We start from the raw sequence: 15659 nt of genomic DNA on the forward strand, positions 1-15659 counted from the left end.
AATCGGTTGTCTTTCTCCATGGCCTCACCGAACTCCTCCCACGCCCGAGATTTTACTTCGGCAACTGCCACTGCTGCACCCCGCTTGGCCGTCCGGTACCTGTCTGCTGCTTCTGGAGACCCACAGACAAGCCATGCCCTGTAGGCCTCCTTTTTCAGCCTGATGGCTCCCCTAGCCTCTGGTGTGTACCAGCAGGTACGGGGGATACCGCCACGACTGGCACCGGCCACCTTGCGACCACAGCTAGCAACAGCTGCCTCAACAATCGCAGAGCGGAACAAGGTCCATTCGGACCACTCTCGGGACGTGGTCAAAGCTCTGCCGGAGGTGGAATTTGAAGACCATCTTGACAGGTTCTTCCCAGCAGACCCTCACTATACGTTTGGGTCTTCCCCTACCATCTGATCCAACTCACCACCAGGTGGTGATCAGTTGACAGCTCTGCTCTTCTCTTCACCCACGTATCCAAAACAAATGGCCACAGGTCAGATGATACGACTAGTCAATCATCGACCTGCGACCTAGGCTGCCCTGGTACCAAGTGTACCGATGAGCCTCCTTATGTTCGAACATGCTGTTCATTATGTGCAAACTGTGGCTTGCACAGAAGTCAAATAATGAAACACCACTCAAGTTCAGCAGGACAATGGGGTCCCCAGTTGGAGCACTATCTAGCACTCGTCCCAGGGACTCCAAAATGGGTGGGTACTCTGAGCTGTTAATTGGCGCATAAGCGCAAACAACAGTCAGTCAGTCAGACTCAAAGGTGCAGGGAAGCTACCGGGATAAACCCCAACCAACAGGCTGAGAGACTTGGGGCTAACAACCTCAGCCCTCTGCCTCTGACTCCAGCAAAGGAGAGTGTCCAACCTCTCTCAAGGACTTGGGTTCAAGAGCCAATGCTATGTGTTGAGGTGAGTCCAACTATATCTAGCCGGTACCACTCAACCTCTTCCACAAGCTCCAGCTCCTTCCCTGCCAGAGAGGTGACGTTCCATGTCCCAATAGCTAGTTTCCTTGTTCCGGGGATTGAACCACCAAAGCCCCTGCTCAGTCTGCCACCTGATCCACATAGCACCAAACGCTTCATGTTCCCCCTGCGGGTGGTGGGTCCACAGTTGGATGAGCCCATGTATCCGGTTCGGGCCGGGCCCCATGGGCGAAAGCCCAGCCACCAGGCTCTCGCTCACGGGCCCCAACCCCAGGCCTGACTCCAGGGTGGGAACTGGGTAAACCTCTGGGCCAGGTACACTTGCTCTTTGTTGTTTTTTCCATGAAAGGTCTTCTGAACCGTTCTTTGTCTCACCCTTATGCAACAAAGCCCAACTGCTTCTCAGACAGAATAGCCATGGAGAGTCTTTTACACGCTGTGACTCATCTGAGGAAAAAAATGAACGAACTGGGGGACGGGCTGGTCTGAAAACTTTCTTCCAGCACAAGACAGCATGTAAAACAGCTAGATGAATGATCAACTTCGTTGAGGCTAAAATGTGCCTGTGTAATAATCAGGCTGGTGAACTGGCGTCCTTCTCAGTGTGTGGAGGTGACACATAAACAGACCCAAAGCAACAATTAGCAATATTATGGTAGTCTTAATTCACTTTGACGAGTGACTTTAGTAAAATACACACACCAAATGAAGTGATTGTCATTGTGAAACCCTGCAGCTCAGCACACGGTGCACACAGTGAAATTTGTCCTCTGCATTTAACCATCACCCTTGGTGAGCAGTGGGCAGCCATGACAGGGAAGCAGTGTCTGGGTGCTTTGCTCAGTGGCACCTCAGTGGCACCTTGGCGGGTCAGGATTCGAACCGGCAACCTTCTGATTACGGGGCCGCTTCCTTAACCGCTGGTATCTATAAAACCATTCCCTTAGCAGACCAGATCTTCCTCCACACTAGGAGTGATGTGCAGTGTGTGTTATTCTGCACTTAAGTGAACAAGCCTTGTTCTGGTTAACCTTCTCCACCGGGGTAGCCAGAAGACCAAGTGTGGGTCTGAGAGATGAAATTAACTCTTTGATGTCCCACTAATAAAGAAGACCTAGATACAGCCGTAATACACATACACACACACACACACACACACACACACACACACACACTTTCTGATATAAAAATATCCAGGGGGAGGGCTGCTGTGCTGCTGTCCCCATTAAAATCTTGCTTCTGCTGGAGTCCGACCAATCAGATTGTCCAGACAGACAGATGAACAGACCTTCTCGGATCTCTATATTCTAAACCCTATCTATATTCTCTCTCTCTCTCTCTCTCTCTCTCTCTCTCTTTCTCACACACACACACACACACCACATGGCAATCATGGTAAAGTATTCCACTCTTTGATAATGTGTGTGTGTTATCTCCAACATCTAGAACTTTAACACACACACACACACGTCTCTCTTCTCTGGCCTCCTGGGTGGTGAGTGTCACACAGATCTAATCTTAGACATCTAATTAGTTCACACGCTAATTAGCTCTGAGGGGAACTGGAGAGAACACGGTCCCTTCAGGGACAGAGCAGCACCTACATCACACACAAGATGGCTGACGAGACACAATTCAACCAGCTTCTGTTTTACAGCTGTCAGGTCAGGCTGACCACAGACGGATCTGCAGCAGAAGAAGTGTTCCAATCTGAACACAGTAAGGTGAAGCACCTCAAACTTTATACAACTTCACCAAGTAGATCATCTGTGGCACCCGTCACATATCCAACAGGCTTAAGATCTTAAAACATGTGACGTCAGTTTCAAAGATGGACTATTTCCTAACCGTGCTTCTGATTTCAGCATTTTCTTGAGGTGCTGTCAATCACCCAACCCACACACACACACAGAGAAGCAGATGGACCTCCATAAATCAGTGGCAGGGAAAAGGGCCTGGACGCTGGGAGCAGGCAGCAGGTGAAGCCCTGGTCCCTCCAGAAAGCCCAAGAACTTTTTTTTTTTTACCTCTGTTTGTGTGTGTGTTACAATGCTCTCTTTCTCCTGCTGCTTTCATGCACGGCTGCCGTTCCTGAATGATGCCTTGAGCAAAGATAATCTTCATCCCGTCTCTCTCTCTCTCTCTCTCACACACAAACACACACACATCAGCACTGTCCTCCAACGATCATTTGAGGAACTACACTAAACATCCCGAGAACACATAATAACATGAGAATCTTCATCATTCTCCATCATCACATTTCTCAATAAGTAGGTCAGAGGTCAGCACCAAAAGAGTCAGACCACAATTGATAGCAAAGTCCAGCGGGACACCTGAAGCAGGATCTGAATGTAATAGAAATCAGTACAACCACGACACACACACACACACACACATACAGGAAGAAGGCTCATCAGACAGGGAATTGGAAGAAAGTACAAGAAGAAACAGGTCAGTCCTAAATATATAGCAGCAAAAAAATAGGAGAGAGAGGCCGAGGGGCGAGAGTGTGGAGCTGTGTCCTAGTAAAGTCTTTGAAAAGTACAAAATAAAGAACATTTCTTAAAATGAACAAAATTCCTGAACATTAAAACCGAAACACACAGTAAAATAAAACACACACATAAAGAAGGGGCAGTGGTGGAGTAGCTGGTAAGGAAGTGGCCCCGTAATCAGAAGGTCGCCGGTTCGAATCCCAACCATCACAATGCCACTGAGGTCTCCCTGATGAAGGTCCCGTCCCCACACGCTGCTCCCCGGGTGCCTGTCATGTTGTCTACTGCCCACCAAGGGTGATGGTTAAATACAGAGGACACGTTTCACCGTGTCACCGTGTGCTGTGCTGCACTGTTGCACAATGACAATCACGTCACTTTCAAAGAAAAAAGGTTGCTGTTCACTTTAACATCTACAGCGATTTCTGAATAGCAGGTTTTTATCTTCTGAATGTAGCGGCGGCTGCCTGTAGATACAGACAAGGTCTGACCTGGAGAAGGACACCTTCTCTGTCTCCCTCCTGTGGACATTTCTGGAAGTGCAGCATAAACACACACACACAAGTCTTACACAATTTTGCTGAACTGCTCCTTTAAATGATTTACAACAGACTTTAGAGCAACATGATGATGATGACGTCATTATACAAAGACAGTGATGTCCTCTAAGCTCTTCCGTGTGAGGTCAGGCACTGTGGCATCCGTTGCCGCGAAACCAACAGGAAGAAGCATCAGCAGCTTCTCATTGGCTGGACGATTAAGGAGGAGCCTAAGTTGTGGGCCACAGTTCAAGGGGGTTGTTGTCACGGTAACCAGTCCTGCATTCTGACAAAATAAAAACGCATGTATTAATATTTCAAATACAGAAAATTGTGCAACACTCACATTCACACAATTACAACAACGTTCACTTGGTGCGTGTATCTGTGCATGTACACGCGTGTGTGTGTGTGTGTGTGTGTGCAGGTGTGTATCTCACTTGCAGGGCAGCCAGCAGAAGGCCACAGGAGATGGACACGCTGATCTCGTTGTAATAATGCGTTTTCTTCTTCCCACTGGACAGGATTCCATACGTCTGCTTAAACACCAGGATCAGATATGGAGCCACGTCCAGATACTCCTTCACCCAGTTCGTCCTGAGTGAGGGAGAACATTCCAGAATCAGTAGGCTCTTCTACTACTGTACCACGTTCCAACTGAAAGTGAAGTGAAACACTGCAGCACAGCACACGGTGTATTTAACTATCACCCTTGGTGAGCAGTGGGCAACATGAGCATTTTAGAGCATTTATCAGCGACTTACAATCAGTAGTTACAGGGACAGTCCCCCCCTGGAGACACTCAGGGTTAAGTGTCCTGCTCAGGGTAAACAATGGTAGTAAGTGGGATTTGAACCTGGGTCTTCTGGTTCATAGGCGAATGTGTTACCCACTAGGTTACTACCACACCGTAGTAGAAAGGTGCCTGGGGAGCAGTGTGTGGGGACGGGACCTTCATCAAGGGGACCTCAGGGTCTGTTTCCTTACCCACTAGGCCACCACTGCTCCTCACACATCAACGGGACTCAGTGACGTCACAGAAAAGGGGGCGTCCCCAGCACCAACCCCGCCCCCCAGCAGCTCTCATGGTGCAGCAGGACACACTTTTAAGTTCATCTTTCCAACTACATTTAGTTTTTGTATAAAGTATCAGAATCAGATCAGTATCGCAGATACCAACCGGAATTATACTTTGAAAAGGAATCGAAAAGGAAATCGATGGTATCGAACATCCCAGCTGTCAGTGTCGAATCCACACTGTCACTCCCCGATTTGTGTCTTGGTCTTGGTCTTGGGACCCTCCAGTCTCTGCAGTGTCTTGGTCTCGGGACCCTCCAGTCTCTGCAGTGTCTTGGTCTCGGGACCCTCCAGTCTCTGCAGTGTCTTGGTCTCGGGACCCTCCAGTCTCTGCAGTGTCTTGGTCTTGATACCCTCCAGTCTCTGCAGTGTCTTGGTCTTGGGACCCTCCAGTCTCTGCAGTGTCTTGGTCTCGGGACCCTCCAGTCTCTGCAGTGTCTTGGTCTCAGGACCCTCCAGTCTCTGCAGTGTCTGCAGTGTCTTGGTCTCGGGACCCTCCAGTCTCTGCAGTGTCTTGGTCTTGAAACCCTCCAGTCTCTGCAGTGTCTTGGTCTTGGGTCCCTCAAGTCTCCGCAGTGTCTTGGTCTCAGGACCCTCCAGTCTCTGCAGTGTCTGCAGTGTCTTGGTCTCGGGACCCTCCAGTCTCTGCAGTGTCTTGGTCTTGAAACCCTCCAGTCTCTGCAGTGTCTTGGTCTCGGGACCCTCAAGTCTCCGCAGTGTCTTGGTCTTGGGACCCTCCAGTCTCTGCAGTGTCTTGGTCTCGGGACCCTCCAGTCTCTGCAGTGTCTTGGTCTTGAAACCCTCCAGTCTCTGCAGTGTCTTGGTCTCGGGACCCTCAAGTCTCCGCAGTGTCTTGGGACCCTCCAGTCTCTGCAGTGTCTTGGTCTCGGGACCCTCAAGTCTCTGCAGTGTCTTGGTCTCGGGACCCTCCAGTCTCTGCAGTGTCTTGGTCTCGGGACCCTCAAGTCTCTGCAGTGTCTTGGTCTCGGTTTAGGAGGTCTTGAGTACACACCCTATTGAGCAGCATCCATGTGGGGAACCTGTGTTCAGTCTGAGGATCTTGGAGGTCTTATTTGCTATTCATCCAGACTGAGGAAGTCCAAGATCCGGCAGCAGAGTGGAGAGCTCATTCCCAGCAGGTCCAACTTCATTACCAGCTTCTGAGGGATGACAGTGTTGAATGCTGAGCTGAATTCTGCCGTAAGTGTCTTTTTTTGTCGAGGTGGGAGAGGTTGCGTGAAGGCCAGATGAAAAGTCATCGTCTGTGGAGCGGTTCAGGCGGTAAGCAAACTGAAGTGGGTTGAGAGTGTGTGGGAGTCGGGTCTTCACGTGCCTCAGTACAAAGTGCTTTGAGAGGCGGGTAATGAGGGGTGTAAGTGTTATGGGCCGGTAAGTCCAGACTCACACCGGCCCAGCGACCGACACACAGACACAACTTACTCTCATACCAGGCACCCACAGTGACGGACCCGGGACACGGGTCCGGGGAACCAGGAAGGGGCGGGGCCTGCGTTTTGGTTCGCTTGGATTTCTCCTTGCGTGAAATGAAACCGGATAAAGACGAGAATGATACAGACTGATCAACTGATCCAAACCGGAGCAAACGTACTAATATTTTCTCTTTAGCATCTAAGAATTTATTATTTAGTATGAATGTCAGTATTTAGTATAAATTCCACACACACACACACACACCTGAGTCTCTGTAGATCTCGGACCCACTTGTCCCCCATCCTCTGTTTGTAGTTGATCTCCTCCTCTTCCTCGACGATTTCCCGGATCTTGCGTTTGGTCTCACTGTCGCTGACAACGACAAATGTCCAAGGCTCGGTGTGGGCCCCGCTAGGCGCCGTACCTGTGTTACAGCCGCTGGTTACTTATATGCTCATTAATAAATCAAGTTCCTGAACCCCTCTTTATAATAATGTAGAGCGGTCAAAGGTGAAAGTTCAGTCATACTGAACCTGCAGCGCGAATGACGTTCTCCACGACCGCTCTGGGAACAGGTTCCGGGCTGATGAAGCGCACCGAGCGCCTCTGGTTCATCATGGTGTAGAAGTGCTGCGAGCGTTCCAGCATCTCCTCCACGGTATAGCGTGCCGGGGAATATGGGACATGGGGAAGGTCGGCCTCGCTGCCGTCTGCCCAGTCATCGTCCTCTGAAAAACAAGGACGAGGACGTTCCAGAGAAACTAAACTCCTGAAGGCACACACACCACCGGTTCACCGGTACCAGGTTCTGCGGCACCATTGATTCATGAGGACCACTTTCAGCCCAAACTGCAGCCAGGAGTTTCGTCATGAGGAGTTGAACATGAAGCATGAAGCATGCTTATAAAACAGAGCGTCTAAAGACATGCAGACATAGACAGAAAGATGGATCACGTCACCGTTGTCTCTGGAGCTGATTTCAGTGTTGTCCTGAAGGTCTTCATCCACCCATGGTCTCACTTCCCTCGTAGCTTTGGAGTCGGGTTTTGAAGGCTCCTTCCTCCTGCTGAAGCTCCTGATGATGGCTGCAATCACCACACACAGAAGAGCTAAGAACACTGGGGTGAGAGACGAGAAGAGCGCCATGGCTGAGAGACGTCACGAACAAAACATCTGGACTTTGGGAGCCAGTTGAGCTGCAGGGGGGCGTGGTCTTCTGGTTAATAATCAAGCTGCTTCTTAAAGACCCAGCATGAACCTGCCAAACAAAGCAAACCCAAAATATTCAAATATACCGATTATGTTCTTTATTATTTGAAACTTGTGCATTTTATACTTTCCAAGAAACAGGAATGTGTTCATTTCACATAAATCACATTAAGCTCGTTCTTCACGGTGAACGGCAGAGTGTTTCATCACTAGAGGGCAGCACTGTGACAATGTGTGTCTTCTTCATCCAACCACCTTCAGTTCCTCAGCACATTAGATTTTTTTTGTATTGGTAAAAGATTCCTTTCAGGCATGTGCACACACACACACACACACACGCGTCATGTGTTTGTGGATGAACACTGAGGAAGTGCGGAGTAAAAGTAGGTTAGTGATGGAGGGCTTGACTTTCCATCACCAATCAGAATTTGTGATCATCTGTGATCGTGTGAAAGTCCCCATCCATAGAATTTAGTCAGTCAAAATGTGCTGGAGAACTGAAAGGTGTCAGAATATTTCAGATTTCTCACTCTCTCATTTAATGTGTGTGTGTGTGTGTACTGTCAGTTGTATTATGGGTTCAGTCCAGCAACTGAAGTCATCAGTCTGTCGTTGATCACCACACAGAACTCTGCTGCTGGAGAAGACACGCCTGCACATTAGAGAAGATAAGCTCTGTAATGGTCTTGACTCCAGTTGCTGCTGCCACTGCAGGTGGTTGGATGAAGAAGGCAGATGGTTCTGTGATGCTGGAATGGAGGTCGATCATCCCCGACTTTGGTCACCGGGTAAAAAAAACTCTTAATATGTTCCAGGCAACCAAACCTGCATGTCAGGCTCCATTTGCCACCCACGGCAGGCTTTTTGACACTTTAGTTATGAGGCAGAGTTTACGATTTTACATGACATCGTCTTAACAGACACCGCTACACAATCATTTTATAGTCGTTCTGCTTTTATTATTTGCAAAATCAACACAAAACCAAAAACATTACATATCAACCAATAAAACAAACTTTTATTAACACATTTAACATTCATGACATTCAAAACTTTCTATTTTAGAAAATGCTATTTTGACCCAATAATTTTATTCCTTTTATGCCTTTATACAACATGCAAAAGCAAAGCTTCTCAGATAAAAAATAACATCATACAACCACCATCATAACTGCTGACAATCTCACACACACAAAAATGATCTACATCTTAATGAGCACCAGCCAGGGTTGGACTTGGATTTCTCACTATTGATTCATGTTCACTGTGGACAAATGCAATTTTACCTGTTTCCCATTAAACCCACGACATGAAAAGATCCAGGTTTTATTTTATAATTTTGTGTTTCTCATTGCCAACTGTTGCTACAGGCCAAGAATGGTTTCTGAATGTTTAAAATCTTCAGTGCTCTATTTCGAGTCTGTTCGAGTTGTGAAGATGTTTAGATTTTGTTGTATTTCGAGTCTGATTGAGTTGTGCAGATGTTTAGATCTTTGTTGTTGTATTTCGAGTCTGTTCGAGTTGTGGAGATGTTTAGATCTTTGTTGTATTTCGAGTCTGATTGAGTTGTGCAGATGTTTAGATCTTTGTTGTTGTATTTCGAGTCTGTTCGAGTTGTGCAGATGTTTAGATCTTTGTTGTTGTATTTCGAGTCTGTTCGAGTTGTGGAGATGTATAGATCTTTGTTGTTGTATTTTGAGTTTGTTCGAGTTGCGGAGATGTTCAGATTTTGTTGTATTTCGAGTTTGTTTGAGTTGTGAAGATGTTTAGATCTTTGTTGTTGTATTTCGAGTCTGTTCGAGTTGTGGAGATGTTTAGATTTTGTTGTATTTCGAGTTTGTTTGAGTTGTGAAGATGTTTAGATCTTTGTTGTATTTCGAGTCTGATTGAGTTGTGCAGATGTTTAGATCTTTGTTGTTGTATTTCGAGTCTGTTCGAGTTGTGGAGATGTTTAGATTTTGTTGTATTTCGAGTTTGTTTGAGTTGTGAAGATGTTTAGATCTTTGTTGTTGTATTTCGAGTCTGTTCGAGTTGTGGAGATGTATAGATCTTTGTTGTTGTATTTCGAGTCTGTTCGAGTTGTGCAGATGTTTAGATCTTTGTTGTTGTATTTCGAGTCTGTTCGAGTTGTGGAGATGTATAGATCTTTGTTGTTGTATTTTGAGTTTGTTCGAGTTGCGGAGATGTTCAGATTTTGTTGTATTTCGAGTTTGTTTGAGTTGTGAAGATGTTTAGATCTTTGTTGTTGTATTTCGAGTCTGTTCGAGTTGTGGAGATGTTTAGATTTTGTTGTATTTCGAGTTTGTTTGAGTTGTGAAGATGTTTAGATCTTTGTTGTATTTCGAGTCTGATTGAGTTGTGTAGATGTTTAGATCTTTGTTGTTGTATTTCGAGTCTGTTTGAGTTGTGGAGATGTTTAGATCTTTGTTGTTGTATTTCGAGTCTGTTCGAGTTGTGGAGATGTTTAGATTTTGTTGTATTTCGAGTTTGTTTGAGTTGTGAAGATGTTTAGATCTTTGTTGTTGTATTTCGAGTCTGTTCGAGTTGTGGAGATGTATAGATCTTTGTTGTTGTATTTTGAGTTTGTTCGAGTTGCGGAGATGTTCAGATTTTCTTGTATTTCGAGTTTGTTCGAGTTGTGAAGATGTTTAGATCTTTGTTGTTGTATTTCGAGTCTGTTCGAGTTATGAAGATGTTTAGATGTTTGTTGTATTTCGAGTTTGTTCGAGTTGTGAAGATGTTTACATCTTCGCCGTTGTATTTCGTTGTTTGTGCGAGTTCGCACATGCCCATGTAAGCTCTAGCATTTGCTACAAGTTTAAAACTGAGATAACAGTCTCATTGTGCAACAAACAGATTCTCTGCAGCCACAATCCAAGCACACAGTTGCTGGTGAACTGTAGTGACTTTTTTTGTCATCATGATACACTGCAGCACAGCACACGGTGGGATGGTACCTTGATCAAGGGGACCTCAGTGGCACCTTAGAGGTTTGAAACTGCAACCCTTTTATTATGAGTCCACTTCTTTACCCCCATGACAAGCCACTGCCCTACCCAGTCATGTCAGGGAGGAACTAACAAGCCCGGAGCCCCCACTCTATCCACCTGAGAAGAAATAGCATGATAAACCAGAAAACAGCACCATTAAATAAAAATCTCTGGTTCAACAATGTTATTGCCCTTCCAGGAAAGAAAAGGAGTCTTTTGCAGCCTCCAGAAGATGTGAGCTACAGAGAAACACTGGGCCGTTCCTGAGAACTCATTTTTCTTGTTTGGTTAAAATCCGACAAAGGCTTCTAATCATACAGCTTCTCTCCAAAGCCACTGCAGGTTAGAGAACTACAGTTCCCATCATGCCTTGCTCAGAGATTGAACATGGTTTGTAAAGAGGCAATCCACACAGTTTGACATGTTCCATATCACCACTTGACCTTTGACCTGCACTTATTAAATATGTATCTAACGGACCAACAGATTAATATTCTGAGGTAATAAATAAATAGATCAATAGAATAGTGCAAAGAGAAAAAATAAAAATATGCACTCAATCACACGTTCATAAAACACGAAGAGTCGTAATTAAAAACGATTACAGCAATTATAATTATCATAATACGTGTAGTTTGTTCAGAGTTCATCTTGTTCATTAAAGACCTTTCTTCTGAGGAGCACTCAGCTTCCGCATCCCTCTGATGCGACACAGCAGCTCCTGTACAAAATCCTGTAATAAGAGGTGACATTGGGATTATTAGGTGACCTTGGGACATTTTAAACGTTGATGAATGCAGAGCAGCTTGATATAAATCTATGACCTGATTACTCATTAATGTGATCATGTGATGTGCTTACTAATATCACATTAAACAGTGAAGCCTCCACTGCATAGATCATACATAAAAATGTTGCCATAAATCATTCATTATTAGAAAATCATTCTTAAATTAATAATTAAAGGATTGCAACAGAGCAGATGCACCAAATTTACCACGGTTTCCAAAAATCACCAGCACCCTCGCCATAGTAACAGAGTTTAGGGCTGTGACACACACACACACTCATCTCCTACATCACTATAGTCACTGTGTGTAACGCTGCCTTGTCTGTAGCTGAGTGACCTATAGCTACAGGCCACACTCACACGCACACAGACACACACTTGGTGTTCGAGATGTGGTGCATTTGGAAACATCCCCAGACCTCCTCAGAATAAAAGACCATCTTTTACATCATATTATTCTACCTCCATGTCCACTACCCCGTGTTTATTTAAATAGGGTCCAATATGAGTGGTTCAGGACACAATTCACTGCATGTTGTACCCTGTATGTGACAAAAAATAAACCAGAACTCGGCATAAAGCCACCTGGCATTTGTAGAACCCTTACAGAGAACCACAAGAATTCCAGGTGAGTAGGAGAAAAAGGGCGGGTGTCTGTATGTGGGAGCTGCACTCACCTCAGTGGGTTTATAACAGTCAGTCAGGGACTCCTGATCGGGACAGAGGGAGGAGGAGAGAGAGAAAGAGAGAGAGAGAGAGTGTTCATGAGTGTGTATTCATGAGCGTGCGTTAAAAAAATCACACACATCCTACCTGCAGTTTCACAGCTCTCTCATCTTCACCGCTTACTTCCAGAAGGTCATCAATGTCGATCTCCACTTCGGGCATTTCCTCCTCCTAATGAATCAAACACAGCAGAGTGAGAAACACCACGACCAGCCCGACCTCATCATAGGTCAGTGAAGCAAAAACACACAGCGACGGAACACCAACCCCCTTCAGGGACATTTTACACCAACAGACACACAGTGCCAGTGATTCCTCAGAAATAACTGGGTCACAGTTCAGATGCAACACGATCCAGACTCTTCAACCTCCATTAGTCTACAGCATCTCTTACAGACATTCAACCGATCATCTTCATCATGTCCATAACATTCACCCATCACACACACTCAACAGTGGACAGTGACGGCTTAGCGAGTAAGGAAGCTAGTCTGAAATCAGAAGGTTGGTGGCTTGAACCGCCAAGGTGCCCCTTTATGAAGGTACCGTCCCCACACACTGCTCGACGGGCTCAACATGGCTGCCCACTGCTCACTAAGGGTGATGGTTAAATACAGAGGACACATTTCACCGTCTGCACTGGGTGCTGTGCTGTGTCACAAAAAGAAAAAAATGAAAAACTCATTCATCACAAAAGACTCACTCATCCCGTAAATCTTACTAATTACATAACTCACTCACTCATCACGTAAACCTCACTCATCATGTAAATCGTACTAATTACATAACTCACTCACTCATCACGTAAATCTTACTAATTACATAACTCACTCACTCATCACATAAAACTCACTCATCACGTAAATCGTACTAATTACATAACTCACTCATCATGTAAAACTCACTCATAACGTAAATCTTACTAATGACATAGCTCACTCATCACTCATCACATAAAACTCACTCATCATGTAAATCATACTAATTACATAACTCACTCATCACGTAAAACTCACTCATCACATAAACCTTACTAATTACATAACTCACTCATCATGTAAATCTTACTAATTACATAACTCACTCTTCACTCATCACATAAATCGTACTAATTACATAACTCACTCACTCATCACGTAAATCTTACTAATTACATAACTCACTCACTCATCACATAAAACTCACTCATCACATAAACCTTACTAATTACATAACTCACTCACTCATCACGTAAATCTTACTAATTACATAACTCACTCTTCACTCATCATGTAAATCTTACTAATTACATAACTCACTCACTCATCACATAAAACTCACTCATCACGTAAATCTTACTAATTACATAACTCACTCTTCACTCATCATGTAAATCTTACTAATTACATAACTCACTCACTCATCACGTAAATCTTACTAATTAAATAACTCACTCACTCATCACATAAAACTCACTCATCACGTAAATCTTACTAATTACATAACTCACTCTTCACTCATCATGTAAATCTTACTAATTACATAACTCACTCACTCATCACGTAAATCTTACTAATTACATAACTCACTCTTCACTCATCACATAAAACTCACTCATCACATAAACCTTACTAATTACATAACTCACTCACTCATCACGTAAAACTCACTCATCACGTAAATCTTACTAATTACATAACTCACTCTTCACTCATCACATAAACCTTACTAATTACATAACTCACTCATCATGTAAATCTTACTAATTACATAACTCACTCTTCACTCATCACATAAATCGTACTAATTACATAACTCACTCACTCATCACGTAAATCTTACTAATTACATAACTCACTCACTCATCACATAAAACTCACTCATCACGTAAATCTTACTAATTACATAACTCACTCTTCACTCATCACATAAATCGTACTAATTACATAACTCACTCACTCATCACGTAAATCTTACTAATTACATAACTCACTCTTCACTCATCACATAAATCGTACTAATTACATAACTCACTCACTCATCACGTAAATCTTACTAATTACATAACTCACTCACTCATCACATAAAACTCACTCATCACGTAAATCTTACTAATTACATAACTCACTCTTCACTCATCACATAAAACTCACTCATCACATAAACCTTACTAATTACATAACTCACTCACTCATCACGTAAAACTCACTCATCACGTAAATCTTACTAATTACATAACTCACTCTTCACTCATCATGTAAATCTTACTAATTACATAACTCACTCACTCATCACGTAAATCTTACTAATTACATAACTCACTCTTCACTCATCACATAAAACTCACTCATCACATAAACCTTACTAATTACATAACTCACTCACTCATCACGTAAAACTCACTCATCACGTAAATCTTACTAATTACATAACTCACTCTTCACTCATCACATAAACCTTACTAATTACATAACTCACTCATCATGTAAATCTTACTAATTACATAACTCACTCTTCACTCATCACGTAAATCTTACTAATTACATAACTCACTCACTCATCACATAAAACTCACTCATCACGTAAATCTTACTAATTACATAACTCACTCTTCACTCATCACATAAATCGTACTAATTACATAACTCACTCACTCATCACGTAAATCTTACTAATTACATAACTCACTCTTCACTCATCACATAAATCGTACTAATTACATAACTCACTCACTCATCACGTAAATCTTACTAATTACATAACTCACTCACTCATCACATAAAACTCACTCATCACGTAAATCTTACTAATTACATAACTCACTCTTCACTCATCACATAAAACTCACTCATCACATAAACCTTACTAATTACATAACTCACTCACTCATCACGTAAAACTCACTCATCACGTAAATCTTACTAATTACATAACTCACTCACTCATCACGTAAAACTCACTCATCACGTAAATCTTACTAATTACATAACTCACTCACTCATCACATAAAACTCACTCATCACGTAAATCGTACTAATTACATAACTCACTCATCATGTAAAACTCACTCATAACGTAAATCTTACTAATGACATAGCTCACTCATCACTCATCACATAAAACTCACTCATCACGTAAATCTTACTAATTACATAACTCACTCTTCACTCATCATGTAAATCTTACTAATTACATAACTCACTCACTCATCACGTAAATCTTACTAATTACATAACTCACTCACTCATCACGTAAAACTCACTCATCATGTAAATCTTACTAATTACATAACTCACTCACTCATCACGTAAATCTTACTAATTACATAACTCACTCTTCACTCATCACATAAAACTCACTCATCACATAAACCTTACTAATTACATAACTCACTCACTCATCACGAAAACTCACTCATCACATAAATCTTCAAATTACTAACCAACTTCACTCATCACATAAACCTTACTAATTACATAACCACTCATC

The 15659-nt window shown here is 43.5% G+C and overlaps 1 protein-coding gene across 1 annotated transcript; it reads right to left on the reverse strand.

The window, feature by feature from the left end:
- Positions 1–3734: 3734 nt before the first annotated feature.
- Positions 3735–7647, reverse strand: iyd (iodotyrosine deiodinase). Its single transcript, XM_028967985.1, has 5 exons — positions 7436–7647; positions 7010–7204; positions 6741–6900; positions 4409–4565; positions 3735–4254 (listed from the first exon to the last, which is right to left on the reverse strand). The coding sequence occupies exons 1-5, from the start codon at positions 7620–7622 to the stop codon at positions 4072–4074; spliced, it is 882 nt and encodes a 293-aa protein (XP_028823818.1). The 5' UTR covers positions 7623–7647; the 3' UTR covers positions 3735–4071.
- Between the last annotated feature and the right edge of the window lie 8012 nt (positions 7648–15659).

The sequence above is a fragment of the Denticeps clupeoides genome, unplaced genomic scaffold, assembly GCF_900700375.1.
Source record: "Denticeps clupeoides unplaced genomic scaffold, fDenClu1.1, whole genome shotgun sequence".
Taxonomy (NCBI): domain Eukaryota; kingdom Metazoa; phylum Chordata; class Actinopteri; order Clupeiformes; family Denticipitidae; genus Denticeps; species Denticeps clupeoides.